The following is a 21,764-nucleotide window of genomic DNA, read 5'->3' on the forward strand; positions in this document are numbered from 1 at the left end:
CATTTATTTAGCACTATATACCTGCCATTGTAGTAGCATTATCTGCATTTTACAGGTGGGGACCAAAACTCAAAGATGTTAAGCCATTTAGTCCCAAGTTCAGGCAAAGTGACAGAAGTGCATGGTTCCTGAAGCCTCAGCTTTCTGCCTGAAAAAGAAGAACCCCAAAGAAAGGGAAGGTACCATGGAGACTGTAGAGAGGGAGGAGCTCAGGAAAGCGACCCCACTGAGTACATTAGGCATGAATCTGATCTTAATCAGCATATTAAAGACTTTGAGAACTTAACTGGCAGATAGATCACTGCCCAGGTCCCCAACTAGCTACTGGGTGATGAACACATGGGACAGATCAAATTACACAATGGCAAAGGATTTGGAAAATGAACTGATATTGAAACCACAGACCACAGAAGGTGTGTTGGAATATGTGGCATTGAGACAGGAAGGGGGCAGGGCACAACCTTTTAAAGAATGACAGCCATTGAGGATGTGACATAAACTGGTTACCACAAACTAGGTCCAAGATGGCAGATGATTGACTTCCGCTAAAACTTGAGCCTCAGTATATGCTCAATGTAATACGTCAGCAAGCTAAATGACACACCCACAGGTGCCATGACAGTTCCAAGGCCCACCATAAAAGGCCAAAAAATGGGCGGTGGCCCAATTCCTGGAAATTCCCACCCCTTCCCCAAAATAGTTGGAATAATCCTCCCACTCATTAGCCTATGAAATTACCCACCACTATAAAACCTGACAACCCCACATCCTTAAGCCTCTGGCCTTCTGAGATGACCCACATTCAGTGTGTATCTCCCTGCCTAAGCCTTCTTTCACTTTATTATGGCTCGCTCTTGAATTATTTCCTGCACGAAGCCAAGAACCCACACTCAGCAGCCGTCCCAGGGACTTGCCTGAGACCTGGGATGGGACGTGACCATCCTCTTGTGCCCCACTTTCTTTCCTGCAACAGCGTGAATTAACCAGATTGACTATCTATTAAAACAATGATCTCCATAAGAGCTAAATAAGATTGTCATAATATTCAAATGTCTAGGATAGAATCCAAAATTACATGGTATACAAAGAACCAGGAAAACCTCAATTTGCATGACAAAAACAATTAACAGATGCCAATACCTAAATGACAAAGAATAATATCTGACACTTTAAACCAATATTATACAAATGCTCTTGCAAGCAACTGTGAACACTCGACATGAATGGAAAAACAGAAAATCTCAAAAAAGAGAAGATATAAAGAACTGTAAGCAGATAGGGTAGGGGGTCCTTGGAGAAAGAGAACCAGGCCTGGCTTTCTTGACATAAGAGAAACTATTTTGGCGTAAGCCATTTTGTGACCTGAGCCTGGTCACGAAGCTTGCCCTTGAACAGGTCTCAGTAATTAATGATATTAAGGGAAGTGAGGGAATTCAGGAACAATGGAAAAGCAGTCAAGAAACAATAGTTCAGTGATAAAAGTCCTAGTTCCTCCCCAAGGGGCGTACATATCCTCTGATACATATCTGGTACAAATCCTTTCCATGTCCCCCATTTCTTGTTTGTAGGAAATAGGCTTCATTCAGCCTCCTGACCTTCCCTGACTTCCAAAGAGCAGTTTCAAACTGCTGCTTAGCAGGGAAGGGGAGGGAAAGCAGAAACAAAGGGGGAGCAGTCAAGAAACGATAGTGCCGCTGTGGGGCAGGGTCCTGGTTTCTCCTCAAGGAAGATAACAATATCTTTGAGTTCTGTAGGAACTATGGCCCCCACTCGGGTGGAAAATGGTAACTTAAGGCTGAGCACAAGATTCCTTGAACACGGCTGTTACCTCACCATCGACCAATCAGAAGAAAGTCTGCACGTGGGAAGTCTGATCCCTCTTCCCAAAATGATTCTCCCTTTAAAACTTTCACGGTCAAGCAGAATCTTCAAAGTTGATTTTTGGACACCAGTCCATCTTCTCCCCAGATTGCTGACTTCCTGAATAAAGCAACTCTTCCTTTCCAACCAACACTCTCATCTCTTGAATATTGGTTTTCCAGCGGCGAGCAGCAGAACCTGAGTTCGGTAACACCACCACCTTCCTCCTGGGAGAAGAAGCTGGAGATTAAGTTAATAATTGATCATGCCTATATAATGAAGCCTCCATGAAAATCCCTGAACTGTGGGGTTTGGAGAGCTGCCAGACTGGTGAACAGACTCATGTGCTGGCAGGGTGGTACAACCCAAATCCATGGGGACAGAACCTCCTACACTTGGAACCCTTCTGGACTTTCCTGATGTCTCTTCATCTAGCTGTTCATCTATATCTTTATTATATGATAAACCAGTAAACGCATTTCCCTGAGTTCTGTGAGCTGTTCTAGCAAAGTATCAAACCTGAGGTGGTGATTGTGGGAATGCTGAATTATAGTCAGCCAGTCAGAAGAGTAGGTGACAACCTGGGACTTGCAATTGGCATCTGAAGTGGGGGCAGCACCATGAGACTGAGCCCTTAACTTGTGGGATCAGATGGATAGTGTCAGACTGAACTGAACTGTAGGACACCCAGTTGGTGTCTGCAGAATATTGCAGCATTGCTTGGTGTAGGAAAACCCACACATCTGGCATCTTAAGTATTTTGAGTGTGAGTAAGGGAAGAAATAGTGTTTGTTTTCCTTTCAGTGGACACGGTTAAGTAGTGGCATAGGTAAATAACATATCCAGACTAGAATACAAAAGAAGGAGGAGGTGCTGTGATGTACTGATGTGGAAAAATCTTTAAGATATAAGATTAAGACAGAAACAGATGTATAGTTGCATGTCTATGTACAGATTGGTTGGCTACCCTGGGGACTAAGGTGAGGGTAGCTTCATTACGTACCATTTTATAAATCATGAATTTTGCATCATGCATTATACTACTGATGTATACATTATAGGCAAATAAAATTTAATAAAAATAATATAAACATTAAAACATTATTTGTTAATTGCGTAACATCTTTAACTCGTTAAAGGCCTAAAAACAGCCCTAGGTACACATACAAAAGAGAGCTAATTTTACCTTTTAGTTATGTATCTCAAACCAAAAATGTTTCCAGTATTAGACAGCTATTAGTATGGTATGGAACTGGACTCTATGGCACTATAAATGTGACCTAGGAAAGAATGCTATGACATTTACATTAAAAAATTGATCTGAAAAATAAAGATGGAAAAATTCTTCACAAAAAATTGACTCCAGAAGTATATGCTACTTGCTATATGTCACTACCTTGGAAAGATCCGAAAAACAAACTCATTAGTTTTGAAAAACTAGCCAAAATTAATGTTTCACCTGAACCACTGGTTCTCAATCTTTTTTTTTTTTGAAGGAAATTTTTATTTATTTATTTGGCTGCATTGGGTCTTCATTGCTGCACGCGGGCTTTCTCTAGTTGCGGCGAGCGGGGGCTACTACTCTTTTTTTTTTTTTTTTTTTTTTTTTTTTTTTGCGGTACGCGGGCCTCTCACTGTTGTGGCCTCTCCCATTGCGGAGCACAGGCTCCGGACGTGCAAGCTCAGCGGCCATGGCTCACGGGCCCAGCCGCTCCGCGGCATGTGGGATCTTCCCGGACCGGGGCACAAACCCGTGTCCCCTGCATCGGCAGGAGGACTCTCAACCACTGCGCCACCAGGGACGCCCCGGGGCTACTCTTCATTGCGGTGTGCGGGCTTCTCATTGCAGTGGCTCCTCTTGTTGTGGAGCACGGGCTCTAGGCACGCAGGCTTCAGTAGTTGTGGCACACGGGCTCAGCAGTTGTGCTCGCAGGCTCTAGAGCACAGGCTCAGTAGTTGTGGTGCACGGGCTTAGTTGTTCTGTGGCATGTGGGATCTTGCCAGACCAGGGCTTGAACTCATGTCCCCTGCACTGGCAGGCGGATTCTTAACCACTGCACCACCAGGGAAGCCCTCAATTAATCCTCTTATGGAAAACTGGTGTGCTTCCAATTGCACAGTTCCTAGGATACTGTAGGTGCATGGTCAATGTTGAATGCATGGATTAACTCTTCAATGTCTCATTTAGAGTCCTATTCTAAATTAATAAATTTAAAAAATTTCTCTTTGTAGAACAATTTATCACACCAAAAGAACATACTCTTAGTATTTTGGTATTAGTTCCTTTTAGTTTTTTCTTATATTACCAAATAATAATTTTATTCATTTTTAATTGCTACATAATATTTCATCAAACTCTTATAAGCCACAACTGATCTAACCATATACTTATTATTGTATATTTAGCCTGATTTGATGTACTCTAAGTTAAAATTAAAAAGTCAAGATTGCAAAAATAAACATTACATGTATTTTAAGTTGTTACTCTAAAGCTTGATCATGGCCTAACAAAAAGTTAATATACACCATTTAAACAAACCACTAACAAAAATCCAGCAACATCAGTAACAGTTCACTGATTTTATTAGATGAACAAACATGTCCATATAATCAATGAAAACCATAGGATATATAAAATAATTTAAGAAATGTTGGGAATTAGCAGCACCATCCGTTATTGACATAGCAAGAAAAACTTCACGTATTTTATGCAAACACTAGAAGAGGATATAGCTACTTTTAAGACCTACTAATGCCACTGAATGCCTGGGATGATTGAGAAGGGCATCTTTTTAGGCAAACCTACCTCCTTCTACTTCAAAGATTTGGTGAGCAAATCTGATGATTAATGTTTAGAAAAAATGCTACTGAATGAAATAAGAGATACTGCATAGTATTTTAATTAGGACAAGGAGACTAAAACCCAGCTGCTTTTGCATGGCTCAACACTTCTGCTTCTATGAAAAATTTAGTTCTGAATTATGAAATCAGAAATAAAGAATAATTTTTAAAAGACACTAGTTGTCTCTAACAAACATTAAGTGGAACACAGGTCACTATGAAAATACATCACTTTTCCAGTTTGCTTCATAATTTACTTTAAAAAGTTGTGTAGTTTTCATCACAAGTGACTTATACAAATTTCTTAATAAGCGTATTTAAAAGTTGAAATGTACTTCTAAGATCGAATAGATTCTTTTGATTTTTTTTTAAACCTTTAGCCCTGTTGTTACATTTACTGTGTATCAGAGTAAGAGACTGAGTTTGTGTGAAGGATACAAATTTACACACATTTTATAGCAACTTATACCCTAACATCTACAAAATTCACATTTATAATACAAGCAAGTACAAGGCCAGGATAAAACTGTTGAATTCCAAAAAGTCAAACTGTATACTATTTTTATTTTGTCCCCTTAAAAAAAGTTCAACTTCGGCACCAAATTCAAAGAGCCCTCTTAGAAGTTTGGAAAAAAAAAAAAATTCCAGATATATTTCAGCAAACACAAACAGTTTTTCTGTGCTGATGAAGTAAAGGATTTCCAATTTTCTTCTGGCCCCTAAGTCTGCGTCGCATGGTAAGTTTAACGGAGTTCTTTCGCTGTGAGTTTGTGGGGAGGCTTGCAGGCTGAGCACCACTACTTCGACTTAAACCATTTCGTCTATGCTTCTTCACAAGAGGGCCAGAGTTGGATTCTTCTAATGTCCTTTTGAAGTTTGTTGGAGGGGTTCTTTCAACTTCTTGAGCTTTCATTTGACCTGGGATCGACATCTTTAAATTTTTTTGGTCCATGATGGTGTTTGTTGAATTGGTAGGCACAAGGCCAACTGACAGGCTGTTATTCAAAGAATCATGTATCCTTAAAGTCAGGGCTTTAGTGCAATTTTCTTCAAGTGGCTCTGGATCTTTTGAGGATATGACTGCAGCCTGGACATTCCCTCGAGCTATCTCAGCTGGGACTTCTAAATAATTCTCTGAGAAGGCATTACTACGCATAAGGGCAGGTATGTGGTCCTTAGAGTTCAGCCTTGGCCATGGGTCCTCCTCCAGTGACTGAAAAACAAGAAGGTAAACAAAGTAAGAAATAATTTATCCTAGAATTCAGCGTAACCATTGGGGAAATGAAAAGATTTCATTAGAATAAGTGACAAATTTGTTTATTTGGGGGGTTTATTTCCTACTTTCTATATTTTAATTTCTGAATATTCAGTAGTGTGGAAAATGTGAAGTGCAACATTAAAGCAACTCTGTCATAATGGAAATTCAGACTGTTGCTTTGCACCCATCTCCCAAACACTAGGTACTGTTCTGTTATTTGAGAAAACAGGACATATGGGAATGTACTGAGTATGGCTGGGGCAACTTTCAAAGATATAAGTGAGGGCTTCCCTGGTGGCACAGTGGTTAAGAATCCGCCTGCCAATGCAGGGGACACAGGTTCAAGCCCTGGTCCGGGAAGATCCCACATGCCACGGAGCAACTAAGCCCATGAGCCACAACTACTAAACCTGCGCTCTAGAGCCCGCAAGCCACAACCACTGAGCCCACGTGCCACACCTACTGAAGCCCGCACACCTAGAGCCTGTGCTCCGCAACAAGAGAAGCCACCACAATGAGAAGCCTGCGCACCACAACAAAGAGTAGCCCCCGCTCACTGCAAAGAGAGAAAGCCTGCGCACAGCAACAAAGACCCAACACAGCCAAAAGTAAATAAATAAAATAAATTTATTTTTTTAAAAAAGATATAAGTGAAAATCATATGGAAACTTTCAGGTATTGTTTTTTAAAAAGCTTCACAGGAGGTTCAGATATGCACCACTCCTTTAGGTGTAGTGCCTCAGATCTATATGTATTCAGAATATCCTCCCATCTCCAGACAGATAAGAACATTCTTCCTATCAAATACAAATCTTCCACTATAATATTTTAGAAAAACATTGCTTTAATACTTTCTTAAGTACAAATTTTAAGCATAAATACTATCTCTTGCCCAAGTGTGTAACATTTCCCTCAATCATTTCCTCTCTCAATCAAATCAAATTTATTAAAATAGTAATATATTCTGAAGAGCCCAAGTAAACCATTTTGTAGAATGGTAAACAAAGACATATTATCTGGTCGCCCTCTGATATAAAATCCCCTAGGAATAAACGCCTTTCGAGAAAATGCTCTATAAAAAAGCATATTTATAAAACTAATGTTCCCTTTAACGTTTCTAGATTTAAAAAGAAAAAGGCAAATTGAAGCAATCAAACGCATTTCAATTTAACCATGTAACATGAACATGCTTTACTGAAAAAAAATGAACTTTAGGTCCAGTGGAGGCTAGAGATGAGAAACCCTAAAGTTCCTATTTTGGTACTGCCCCAAATAGAATGTTGCTACCTTTTTTTAAAAAAAACTAAGAATATATTCTTCCTTTCTGGGGTCATTGGCTCATTTATTTATTTTATACTACATGGTTTACTGAAAGCCCAATTCTTATCTGTTTTAACACTGACTAGATGTTGGGCAGCAACCTTATTTCAAAATACCAGTGTTGAGAACGGATAACAGGACAGTCTCTGTTCTAGAATATTTACATCTGGCTTTCAATGATATCAACAACAACTTGTCTGTGAATTTATCCCCACTGCATTAGGTTGATTCCAATGCCTACTACCCTGATCACAAGCATGTTCTGACTGACCACAGAAAACTAGTCATTAGTAATTTTTGACTAAAAGTTCATCTTGGTTTAATATAGAAAAAGGATTTGCAACAAGACCAGGCAGCAGATAAATTCTGTAGACAGAAGGCTTCCTACTACCAAACAAGCACATCACTAATTTAGGCACAAGAAGAAAGGTACTAATCAAGCCACTTACAGAAATAGAACATATTGCTCTAGTTTATGCAACAACGTTAGACATTAGATGGAATTCCTTTACAAAAGAAAAACAATGGGATGATGTCAGAGTTAACACAATTTATTGTAATTTCCGTTGTGCTGTGTCTTTTTAAATTCACAAATTATTATTCTGATACTACAGGTGCATTGGCTTTTCTTCCCCCACTTTTTCCTTGAACTTTTCCTTCTCTTTTTATTGGCATTCTGTGGAAATACATTGCATCTGTTAGCTCAGGCAACTGCCTAGACTTCCTAGACTCATCCAGATTAATGACTACTGTATTGCTAAGCCTTCTTACATGCTCATAAAACACTTGTGATATTCAGAGGTTACGTCCTAAAAACTCACACTTTAAAAGTTTCACTACTTCAGAGATCAGCTTTCTTGAGAGCTCCATATATTTTACAATGCAACAGTAAACAACTAATTACAAGTTGTGTCTAGAACACAACTGAAACTAAGTGTTAATCCTCTGGAAGAACTCTTTTCCTAATTCCTCCTTCCTATAGCTCTTGGCTTATTTAAAAAACAGCTAAATTTAGTTTTGCCCTAAAGAAAGGGTAAAGAAATCTGTGCCATAGTAATATATCACAAACAGAAGTATTTCTACTATTATCTGTCCGAAAACAAGGATTTGACTACCAATTTAGCTTAGATTCAAACAGAAGTTGAATCTTCTGTTTAGATTCAAACAGAAGTTCACATGTCTATAGATAGATAACCTAGTCTCAAGTGCCTAGTCTAAATGTGGGTAGGTCTTAAAAACCATTCAAAATCAACCAAAATGTCATTTATATCTAGATGTTACTAAACATAGGATTACTGTAACAATGAAATACATCAGAGATACTTGTGAGTAGCCATGGTTAAGATAAACAAACAAAACACAATCTTTGGGGCAGAGATTTGTCTTTATTTACTTGTTAGGCCAGAGCCAACAATACTGATTGTTCTGAACGGCTCTAAATATTCTTTCATATTTAGGTGGGGCCAGATGGTTAACAAACAACCACACCTACATATAAGTCAGTGCATACATAAATCTCCTAAGCTTTACTTTAGTAAAATTGTTAGATCATTATTTTTCAGAATTTTAAAGTATGTTTTAAAAATTATTTCTAGGTGCAATTTATGTTCAATTTTACTAATGCCAATCCACAGACGGCAATAAGTTTTGAGATCAATATTAAGAGTATTTATTCCTATCACAATATCTTCTATCCCCTCATCCTTACCTCCACCTTAACGCCTCCTTCTCTGTACTGCCTAAAGTTCAGTTATTCAAATACAAACACATTAGGAAACACGAAAGTAATGAATACATTCAAATACAGAAACCAGCGAATTCTCAAATGAACATAAGCTCCTTCATAACACTCAAAGAGAATGAAGAGACTTTAAAAGATTTCAATCTGCATTATTATTCAAGAGTTTTCAAAGCAAAGAAAGCTTTGACAAGAAATTCTTTTAAGAAAATAAGCATAAAATAATAATTTGTCAATTTCTAAATGAAGAGTCCATGTAAGGAAAATTAAGTTGCCATATATATAGTGAAGTAAAAGATAGGAAAGTGGTAATAGTAAACTTCCAAGTACTCCATATAGGATCACAATACCCAAAATTAAATAAATTCTTTGTACTGTGTAGCTTTGAACATCTTAAAAAACTGCCTGAATACATGACATAAAATTCCACTGTGGGGGCTTCCCTGGTGGCGCAGTGGTTGAGAGTCCGCCTGCCGATGCAGGGGACACGGGTTCGTGCCCCAGTCCGGGAAGATCTCACATGCCACGGAGCGGCTGGACCTGTAAGCCATGGCCGCTGAGCTTGCGCGTCCGGAGCCTGTGCTCCGCAACGGGAGAGGCCACAGCAGTGAGAGGCCCGCGTACCGCAAAAAAAAAAAAAAAAAAATTCCACTGTGTTTCCCATTTTATTGGTCATTCTTCTGAAAGCACGTTCTCAGAAGGCCAGGTATATCAAAACAGTTATCCATATTACTAATTATTAGCAGGAAAAAATTGGGATGAAATCAGAAAAAGGGAAATACAGTAGCATTTAAACTTGTTTATTTCACAGCACATCTTAAATTCATTCAATATTAACATGGATAAGAAATAGGAATGATGTTTATTATCCATGTTAATAGACAACCAGTTCTAAAGTCTTATATCCTAAGGTCCAGTTCAGTCTTGATTCTGTATGATCTTATTCAAACTGCTCAATATCTCAGTTATATTATCTATAAAATGGAATAACATCTGCACTATTTAGCTTTCAGGGTTATGAGGTTCAAATGAAATACCACATATGGAAGTGCATCATAAAAAATGCTTACAAACTTTCATACTATCAGAAGGGAGTCAATAAGTTCCAAATATTAATATTGTTAATATTCTTCAGGGGCCATATCTAATCACTTTTCTATTAGGTGCTCTACATACAGCTGGCATTCAGTATAGTACCTATGTGTAGATGGCCTACTGACAATAAGTTACATGGCAAAGATCTATCACTTTCTTGACGGTAACTCAAATCTGAAATTCTATTATATAAAGAATCTGAAAACTGTTTTCAGGTAATACTAACAGAGAAATTCTATTACAACTTAAATTCTAGAGAACTGTGTACCTTGACTGGTGGTGTAGAACACGGAGAAGAAGTCATCACGCAGGTTTCTTGACTATTATAGGAAGGGCTATCAGTCAGGTTCAGATAGAGCTCGTCTTCATTGGTGAAATCTCCCTGAGTGCCCGCTCCTGGAGAGATGCAGATTACTATGGCACTAGTATTATCTGCTCGAAGCATACGCTGCCTCCAGCGGCCTAGAGCTCGATTCACAAGCATTTTGGCACAAGACTGTCCATGCTCACCCTGTTTTTAAAAGAATAAGAAGGAAGATAACAACTCAGACCTTGCTGCCACTACACCTGTATCAAGTGAAAAATCACGTGTTCAACATGGCCTACATAAACAATTAAAATTTCAAACTTTATCCACAAACCCCATAACTATGCTAAAACAGTATTGCTCTGAATTAAAAAAATAATAAGACAAGGTCTTATCCTGTGGTTAAATTTCACCTGTATTTTTATCTTTTTGGTAGCAAACTTGGTCTTCATTGTAAACTTACTCAGGAAAAGTTATACAGAAGTTATCTAAAAAGGGGAAGTAAATATCAAGTTATAATAGATAAACAATTCACAAATGAAATAATCACACATGGCAAAAATACTCATTGCAAAGGGCCAATTTCCTCCTAAAATAAGAGCTTCTGCAAATCAAAGACAATCCCAACATAAAAACTGTCAAAGGATATGAACAAAATTCAGAGACAAGGAAATAAAAGTGGTCATTAAATATATGTATACATATTGACATATATAATACATACATAGATATATGTATATATATTGACATATATATACACACATAGCCATTTATAGATATATAAATGGCTAATGTCACTCCTATGAAGAAAAAAGCAATACAATGAGTGGTTATAGTATAGAGATCAAATACATACAAACAGAGTAAAAAAACAAAAAAAAAATTAAATGAACTTGTGTTATACAAATAAATGTGGCTTGGAATAAAACTTACAGCATCATACATGGATTTAATAACTGCTAAGTTTCAAAGAACAGAAAAGAAAATGATGTGCTCCAGAAAAGAATTACTTATCTTAAAAAATACCTCTAGAAATAACTGAATAATGAAAATGAGTGGAAATGTTTGAAAAAGAAATGTGTCATGAACTATAAGGGGAAAAAAATTTTAATTAATATGTTATTTTATGTAATGTAATAAAATATATTAATGTCACAGGGAGCTCAGCTCGGTGCTCTGTAGTGACCTAGATGGACAGGATTGGCGGGTGGGAGGGAGGTCCAAGAGGGAGGGGATATATGTATGCATATAGCTGACTCACTTCATTGTACAGCAGAAACTAACACAACATTGTAAAGCAACTATACCCTAATTTAAAAAATGCATATATTAATGTATTGTAAGTACAAAATATTAATGTACTATAATGTATACTATGTAATAATATATAATGTACTACCATACTATAAGCACTTTATTAAAAAAATATATAACGTATATGTCATTTAACTGTCAGCTATATGCCTCAAGTTTATATATTGAAACCGGATAAAGAACTGGGCTTTTTTCATTCTTTCCTTGGGAAACAGGGAATCATTTTTATTTGGGATTGTCTGATCTTGGTCATATTACAGTATTCCAACACACTAATGATGGCAAACTGCAAAAAACTCCTCTCAGCTCCTTTAAAATCTTAATATTAAGCCATCCTTGCATTCGCAAGAAAAGTACCACTTTGTAAAGATGTTTTTAAACATTGCTTTGTTCCCCCCTTTCTAATATGAAAAAATATGCACTTCACAATTGATGAAAGGCAGCATTAATCTGTAATCCATGAATCTATTACAGTCCCCAGTGTACGTGTTGCACCGCTCTCCAAATACTAGCTCACTGAGAACTCACTGAAGGACTCCTTTACCTTTCCCTTTTTCAGTGTGCCTGTTTCCCTCCCAGCAAAGCTCCGTAAAAAAGAAATCTACATAAGCCATTTCTACTACCTTACTTGCATTTTCCCTCAGCCCACGGATTCTGTTGATTTGGGCCGCCCTTAACACTGTGTCCTTTTCTTCCACCCTACTGTCTCACTAGGTGATGTCATAAATTGTCACAACTTTAACTCCCGTTAACACTGAAATTAGCATTTCCAGGCATTGCCTTTCAGTAACTGCCTACTGAAAATATCTATCTAGATGAACCAAAGGCATGTCCTGTTCAACATGCCTATATGAATTATCCCTCCCTCCCCACAAAATAATGTGTTTCTTCTTGATAACAGCTTCCAGCCACCACTAAGAAGTTGGGGTGTCATAATATTCTCCCTCCTTAAAACCCAAGTTCTGTCAGTTCTACCACTTATGTATTTTTTTTAACATCTACATTTCTATTTACTTACTTACTTACTTATTTATTTATGGCTGTGTTGGGTCTTCATTGCTGCGTGCGGGCATCCTCTAGTTGCAGCGAGCGGGGGCTACTCTTCGTTGCGGTGGCTTCTTTTGTTGTGGAGCACCGGTTATAGGTGCGCGGGCTTCAGTAGTTGTGGCACAGGGGTTAATAATTGTGGCTCACAGGCTCTAGAGCTCAGGCTCAGTAGTTGTGGTGCACGGGCTTAGTTGCTCCACGGCATGTGGGATCTTCCGGGACCAGGGCTCTAACCCGTGTTCCCTGCATTGACAGACGGACTCTTAACCACTGCCCCACCAGGGGAGTCCCATATTTCTTTTTGGCTTGTATGTGCATATGTTTTTTTTTTCTTTCTTTTTTTTTTTAATCCATTGCTGCTTTAGCTCAAGTTTGCAAAAATTTTCATTTGGAACATAACAGCAGCTTCCAAAGAGGAAGCCTAATAGATCCATTAATAAAAATCAAGTCAGGGACTTCCCTTGTGGTCCAGTGGTTAAGACTCTGCACTCCCAATGCAGGGGGCCAGGGTTCTATCCCTGGTCAGGGAACTAGGTCCCACAAGCCACAACTAGACCGGGTGCAGCCAAATAAATAAATATTTTTTTAAAAATTAAAATCAGGGGACTTCCCTAGTGGTCAAGTGGTTGAGAATCTGCCTGCCAATGCAGGGGACACGGGTTCGAGCCCTGGTCTGGGAAGATCCCACATGCCGCGTAGCAACTAAGCCCGTGAGCCACAACTACCGAGCCTGCGTGTCTGGAGCCTGCGCTCCGCAACAAGAGAGGCCGCGATAGTGAGAGGCCCGCGCACCGCGATGAAGAGTGGCCCCCACTTGCCGCAACTGGAGAAAGCCCTTGCACAGAAATGAAGACCCAACACAGCCATAAACAAACAAACAAACAAATAAATAAATAAAATTAAAATCAGGACTTCCCTGGTGGTGCAGTGGTTAAGAATCCTCCTGTCAATGCAGGGGACACGGGTTTGAGCCCTGGTCTGGGAAGATCCCACATGCCGTGGAGCAACTAAGCCCATGTGCCACAACTCCTGAGCCTGAGCTCTAGAGCCCACGAGACACAACTACTGAGCCCGCATGCCACAACTACTGAAACCCTCATGCCTAGAGCCCATGCTCTGCAACAAGAGAAGCCACTGCAATGAGAAGCCCATGCACCACAATGAAGAGTAGCCCCCGCTCACTGCAACTAGAGAAAGCCCGCGTGCAGCAACAAAGACCCAAGGGAGCCATTAATTAATTAATTAATAAAACTAAAATCAAATCAGATACTGTCAATAGGAATCAACATGTGAAGAGACGCAGAGACAGACCTTATAAATATGATTCCATTCATCAAAATTCACCTTCTCTCAGGGATTCTTCACTAATCACTCACTGCTGACACCCATTCTCTTTCATTGCCAACTTTGCATCAGTTTAATTTAGTAAGGGGCAAGATGTTTTTCCTACACCTCCTAATAAATAGAATTCTCACATCCATTATCATCTGCCCTCTATTCCACCCTGCCACGAGTATGCTTTCTAAAATGCGTATCTAAAATGCAGCTTTTCAATACTTTCCACTACCTGACTATTAAGACTTAACTTCATAACAGACCATTCAAAACCTTTTTGCCTCCTGTCTTCGAATCACATCAAGTTACTTGTGAAATCTGAATGTGCTGTACTTGTCTCTTCCCTCTGACTTTACACATTCTATTCCTTTGCCTGGAAAGCTTCACTCTCCTCGCTTCATCTCTTTACCTGGTAAATTCAACTCCACCTTTAAGACCTGCTCAAATACCACTCTCATCCATGAAACTTCCTTAGGCAGTCCTCATAAGTTTCCTATCTTCTCCCTCTCAGTTCTCAACACTTGTTATAAATATTGTTAGATGAATGCTTCCTTCAATACTCATTCTAAAAACACTTAGGTGTTTATGACACTTAGGTTCTCCCAACCCAATAAAACTGGCTTTTGGCTTCATCATGCCACTGAAATGTTTCTCTCTTCCTCTCTCATCATTAAAGAATTCTAAATCCAATAGACATGGAAATTCCCTGGCAGTACAGTAGTTAGGAGTCCGCGCTTTCACTGCCAAGGGCCCAGGTTTGATCCCTGGTAGGGGAGCTAAGATCCCGCAAGCCGGCGTAGCAAACAAACAAACAAACTCCAATAGACAAAATAGTCTTTATTTTATTTAATCTTTCTTTTATATCTGACATCACTGACCAAATGCATCATGCTAGCCCCAAGTTTGTAAAATTGAATAGATACATGACTCTTATCTTTAAACAACTCACAATCAAATGGTACTGATAGCTAGCTATATATCCTATTTGTAATAATATGGTAAATGCTAAGCAAGGACCATATTCTATTCACCTTTGCTTCCTTTGTACCTAGTGCCTAACATGTTAGTTGAGGGAATGAATGGAGGCAATTTAATACAAGTTCTTTCATGTTGCCTCCTTATCACCCCAAAATATAGCTTTACCATTCCTCCCATCTTAGAAAAAGATAATCTTTTCCAAGGAGCCATTGATTCCAGTTACTTCGATGTGCTCTGGACCTTCATTCCATCAACATCCTTTATTTCTCTTGTTCTGTCAATCTTTCTTGTAAGACTATAAAACTGCTTTCAAGACCCTCACTATCTTTTCAAGCTAACAATGGCACATTCCCTTGTCTTCCTTAACACTCACTACATCTATTTCCTAGGCTCACAAAGTACTGTTTCATCATCACTCCAGTCTGCTAGCTAATGCCCTCATCACTTCAACCGAAACTCTTCATCCTTGAAGGTCACTAATAATAAAAGATCCTAAATGTAAAACCCAATACCCTGTTTTCATCCATCTGCCTCTACTTCTTTGTAGAATTTGACATTGCTGGCTACTACTCCAAAACACTCTCTTTCCTTGCCTTCAATAACATTGCACTTTCCAAATCTCCTTACTTTGTCATTGCTCAGAATGAAGATCAACTTTTAAGCAAGCCAGGAAGGAAAGAAAAGAATTTTCTCATTGATGGTTGTTTCTAGGTTTGCAATTGACTAAAACAATATAGGTGGCATAGAGTTACCACATGACCCAGGAATTCCACTCCTAGGTAGATACCTGAGAGATCTGAAAACATGTCCACACAAAAACTTGTACATGAATGTTAACAGCAGCATCATTCAAAATAGCCAAAAAGTGGAAACAACTAAAGTACCCACTGACTGATGAATGGATGGATAAATAAAATGTTATATATCCATCAATGGAAAATTATTCGGTCATAAAAAGGAATAAAGTACTGATACAAGCAACATGAATGAAGCTTGAAAACATTATGCTTAAGTGAAAGAAGTCAGACACAAAAGGCCACATATTGTATGATCTCATTTATACGCAGTATGCAAAACAGGCAAATACATAGAGACAAAAAAAATTAGTGGTTGCCAGGGAACAGGGGTGATAGTGAATGACTGCTAATGGTTATGGGGTTTGTTGGGGGCAGTGATGAAATGTTCTGGAATTAGTGGTGAGAGTTACATAACTTTGAGAATACCCTAAGAAACACTGACCTGAATACTTTAAAAAGGTAAATTTTATGGAATGTGAATTATATCTCAATTTATAAAAAGAAGGATCAGTGAGGGTTCCATAGGCCAGGAAGTCAAGGGCTGCTCATAATGAAGTCAGTGGCTGTATGTTTTGTTATCTAGTTTCATTCATCTATTTCCTGTCTTGTTCTCCTAATAAGCTTCAGAAATCTATATTTTACTTTCTTCTACAGCCAGGGCAAATGCAAAAATCTACTCAAGGTGAACATCCTTAGTTCATATTCAAGACCCCTGACAAAAGTACCAGAACAATGTGTAGATAATAATATCGAATTGAGTTATTTCTCACCATCAAGTATTTTTTCTCCTCTTGGTCCTGGCACATTGAGATGGCATCTTGAGGTGGAATCATATTCCAAAGACCATCACTCCCCAAGATAATATACTTGTGCTTCTGGGGATCAAGAGTGTGGACACTTGTGTCTGGTTCAGGTGACACCACAAACTCACCACTGAAGAAATCATAGCTCCACAAATCACCTGGGGAGCAGGAGGCAGAAAAAGCAAGAAGTATTATTTGCAAGCTAGTAGTATCGTATCAACAGATTAAAGAAGAAAATCTACATGTTCATCTCAACAGATGCAGAAAAGCATTTGATAACATTCAAAATCCATTCATGATTTAAAATAAAAAAGACTTCTTAGCAAACTAGAAATTTGAAAAGGTAACTCCCTTATGAACCTGATAAAAGTATGCCTTCTATCACCACTTCTCTTCTAATTCTATATGAGGGATCCTTCTCAACACAGTAAGATAATAAAAATAAATGATATATGTGAATTGGAAAGGAGAAAATAAAACTATCATTACTTGAAGATAATTTTATTTCTACATGGGAAACCAAAAAGAAGTTAGATAAATTATCAGAACAGGAACACTTAGCAAGGTTGTTAAATACAAACCCAATATATAAAAGTCAGCTGTATCTCTATATAATAGCAAGAAATGGAAAATGTAAAATTTTAAACAATTCCATTTATAACAGTGAACCAAATATCAGGTACTGTGAAATTTAATAAAAGGTGTGCAAATCTTTTATGGACAAGATTATACAATTAGATTCCAAAGACTATCTAAATAAGTGGGGAAATAAACTATAATCAAAGATAGGAAGAGTTAACATTATGAAGATGTTAATTCTTCCAAAAATAACCTATAATGTCAATGTAATTCCATCCAAAATCCCAAAAGGACTTTTGTAGAATCTGACAAGCTGATTCTAAAACGTATAGGAAGGATCTACTCTATATACAGCACAGGGAACTCTACTCAATACTCTGTAGTGACCTACGTGAGAAAAGAATCTAAAAAAGAGTGGATATATGTATAACTGATTCACTTCGCTGTACAGCAGAAACTAACACAACATTGTAAATCAACTATACTCCAATAAAAATTTTAAAAAATATATTTAAAAGTAGAAAAAAATAAAATGTATGGGGAAGAGCGAAGGGCCAAGATTAACTAAGATAACTGTAAAAAAAGATAACATGTGGAGACGTTGCTCTACAAATAAGAGTCCTAGTGGCTAACTGAAAACCTCCTGTTAACCCCCTAGGTCAAGAAAATACCTACATCAAAACTGAAAGGATGGGTGCCAGTCACTTGGAAGAAAATTCCAGAGATAAAAATGAGCATTTTTATGCTTTTAACCTACCTAGCCTTTGGAGATCAATGACTAGCCTTTGGAGATCAATAGTTCACCCTTTCAGTGAGCCAGTAAAAGAAGATTCTTAAATAATTATCTTCCTTCTTGATTAGCTCCACATAAAACAATGCCTAACACTTCTGCTTTTTAGACGCATTAGATGTACACCTCAAAATGTTCACATAAAAGAAGCTTTAGTTGACTCAGGTCATCTAAAAGATCAATAAAACTGAAATAGAAAAAAAAATTTATAGAAACCATCTACTCTTTTGTGATACATAAGATAAATAAGTAGGACAATATAATCTCTTCTGCGTCCAAAAACAGGAAGGAGGAGACAAGAAGGAGAAAACATTAATTTCCGCCTCTTTTATTTGTTGTGAAATACTTTGGGGAAAGACCTAATTAAGAGCAAAAGGTTTTCAGACAAGAGGATAAATTGTTTTTGCCGCTGTTAAGCAGGTCTGACTTTTGCTAAACAAGAGGAAGCTCTTTGTCCTCTCCTTTCCTTATTTAAACGTCATCATACCTCTCATCAGAAATACTGGCCAATCCAAATATGCTCAGAGTCCAAGGAAAGAATAATTCAAATCAATTACTCTACTCTGAAATAGCAAAATTCACTGCTAAACCAGCCTCTTGAAAGGGGCAATTCATCCTTCAGAGTAACAAAAGAGAACACATATGACCACTAAAAGCTAATTATAATCCAGGTCACCTCACAAAGACACATTTATTTCTTTATACCAGTAAAACAAAACTCCCTGGTTGATGAAACTATAAAAATGAACATGGATGGAAACAGTTAAGATAAATTTTAAGATAGCAATTACAGGGTTCATATGTGATGCTAAAAGCTTTCAAAAGCAATTTGCCCCCCAATATTTGAAATTAATATTGCCACTCCAAGTAAAAACATAAATTCATATAAAGCAGAATCCTTAATATGTCTAAACTTAAAATCTAGGTTAAAAAAGAAATTCCAATTTTGAATCTAATGCAAACTATATGACCTCAAAGAAGGGTCACAATTTCTCATATATAAACTAACATTAATATTGTTATAAATTTGAAAATATTTTAAAATAAGTTACTTGTTTATTTCACATGGCACGAAAACCAAAAGATACAAAAATCTCCTTTCCCATTCATGTCCTTTCTGGTTCTCCACTTAGGGAACAACTATTGTCCTTATGTATCCTTCTAGAGATGTCTACGGATATATACCCAATATATATGTATACTCCTTCCACAAAATTGTCCTCTCAAGCTCGCAACTCCGAAATCACTAGCCCCCAATATGTTGCCAATCTCTTTTTTCTTTCTCACTAAACCTCAATACATTTCCAGAAGAAAGGCGCATTTCTCCTAACTTAAATTTCTGAAACTGTTTTTTAAATTAATTATTTGTTTATTTTTAGTTTTTGGCTGGGCCACGTGGCATGGGGGATCTTAATTCCCTGTGAACCTGTGCCCCCCTGCAGTGGAAGCATGGAGTCCTAACCCCTGGACCGTCAGGGAATTCCCAAACTCTATTTTTTGTTTTTCATAATATTTACTGGAACTTCCCTGGTGTTCCAGTGTTAAGAATCGCCTTCCAATCCAGGGGACACGGGTTTGATCCCTGGTCAGGGGACTAACATCCCACATGCTGTGGGGCAACTAAGCCCATGCACCACAACTACTGAGCACATGAGCCACAACTAGAGAGAAGCCCGTGCGCCACAACAAGGAGGCTGTGTGCCGCAACGAAAGATCCCACATGCTGCAACAAAAATCCCATGACTAAGACCTGACGCAGGCAAAAATTAAAAAAATATATTTAAAAAAATAATAATATTATTATTACCTTATTTATTTAGGCTGCACTGGGTCTTTGTTGCAACATGAGGGATCTTCAGTTGTGGCATGAGGACTTCTTAGTGGCGGCACGTGGACTCTTAGTTGCGGCATGCAAATGCTTAGTTGCAGCATGCATGCAGCATCTAGTTCCCAGACCAGGGATCAAACCTCAGCCCCCTCTTTGGGAGCGTGGAGTCTTACCCACTGGACCAGGAGGGAAGTCCCCCCAGATTCTGGGTTTTGAATGCGATTGCACTGAACCTATAGATTACTTCAGGGAGAAATGCCATCTTAACAATATTATATCTCCCAACCCAATAACATGTATCTCCTATTTAATCTCCTGAGCATAAGGATATTCTCCTATGTAGCCACAGTCAGAAAATTTCATGTTGATCCAGTATTGTGTAATATAAAATCTATGTTCAAATTTCCCCAGTTATCCCAATAATGCCTTTTTTATTTTGGCCGCACCACGTGGCTTTCAGGATCTTAATTCCCCCAACAGGGACCGAACCCAGGCCCCCTCAGTGAAAGTGCCAAGTCCTAACCCCTGGATCACCAGGGAATTCCCGCAATAATGTTTTTTTAATATCCAGGATCCACTCAGGGATCATTCATTACATTCAGTTGTCATATTTTTTAGTTGTTTTTAACCCAGAACAATTCTCTAGGTTTTGTGATTTGTTTTTGTCATTCATGACACTGACAGACAATTGTCAAAAGAGTCCAGGCCAGTTGTCTGCAGAGTGACCCTCAATTTGGATTTGTCTGACTGCTTCCTCGTGTCCGCAGGCTAGATATAAGGGTTTGTGTTCAGGTTAAACTTTTTTTTTGGCCAGAATACTACAATGCTGAAGTCATAGCCTTCTTAGTATGTCACATTAGGAGGCACAAAATGTCAGTCTGTCCTATTATTGGCAATGCCAAGCCTGATCATTCAGTTAAAGTGCTGCCTACCAGCACTGTAAAGATGCCCTAAGTAATCTATACAGTGATAGTTTGAGATTGTGTGAAATATCCTATTCCTCACCAAAATATGCCACATTTTAGCATTCATTAATGATTCTTGCACGAATCAAGTGCTATTGTCACGGTTGTAAACTGATGATAGAATTAGGACACTAACTACATTTATTAGTTGTCTTCTCTAAAGAAGAACTTTCCATTGTTCTCTCTACCTCTTTATAATCTTTTTGTACCAGTATGGACTTAGGGATTCTTTTTTTCCTCATTATACTATAACTTATTCCTGTTATCGTTTTGATGCTCAAGTTGCTTTATATTTGCCGGTAAAAGTCCCTAGAATTTGAATTTTTAATGAACTCACCATATGATCTGTATTCATAGCTAGATTTAGGAACAGAAGATAGAGCCAGTTCCCTTATTTTGCCAGTTCAGGTAATCTACATGGCTTTATCTGAGATCAAATGAGTAAGAATCAGAATTGAACTAAGTATTTTATTATTGGCCTAGTGTTTGTACACCATTATAGGATCACAGGAATGTCATTCCTCTATATATTAAAGGGAGGGGCCTTGAACATTGTGGCAGAGGTTGGTTGCCTGCTCAATGGCCATTTCCCTTTTGTTTTCAATAGGGGCACTGGAGTGATACCAGATGAGAAAGAGGCCTTTCTTCTGGTTTCAGTATGTTCTCTGCTTGCTGCTGGGGCATACTGCAGCCAGCAATGTGCAGGACACCTAGTGGTCCTTATCCTATGGAATTTCAACATTCCTCCCCCACCCCCCTCCAGCTCTGTGAGTGGCTTCCCGTGGAGAGCTTCCCAGCAACTTTTGCCTCACCTAATCCATCCTCAAAACTGCAACCAAAATCATCTCTTTAAAACACAAATTTAAGATTGACGGTGGTGATGGTTGCACAACAATGTAAACGTACTTA

General features: G+C 38.3%; 1 protein-coding gene across 1 annotated transcript in view; it reads right to left on the bottom strand.

The window, feature by feature from the left end:
- Positions 1–4,255: 4,255 nt before the first annotated feature.
- The window catches only part of PPM1D (protein phosphatase, Mg2+/Mn2+ dependent 1D), a 54,451-nt gene continuing 36,942 nt past the window's right edge, over positions 4,256–21,764 (bottom strand). Inside the window, exons 4-6 of the mRNA XM_079905541.1 lie at positions 16,661–16,851; positions 10,381–10,623; positions 4,256–5,914 (exon numbers count right to left, since the gene is read on the bottom strand). Coding sequence (XP_079761667.1) covers positions 5,357–5,914; positions 10,381–10,623; positions 16,661–16,851 — 992 coding nt within the window. The 3' untranslated portion in view covers positions 4,256–5,356. The remainder of the gene's footprint in view (positions 5,915–10,380; positions 10,624–16,660; positions 16,852–21,764) is intronic.

The sequence above is a fragment of the Stenella coeruleoalba genome (genome assembly GCF_951394435.1).
Source record: "Stenella coeruleoalba genome assembly, chromosome: 19".
NCBI classification, from domain to species: Eukaryota; Metazoa; Chordata; class Mammalia; order Artiodactyla; family Delphinidae; genus Stenella; species Stenella coeruleoalba.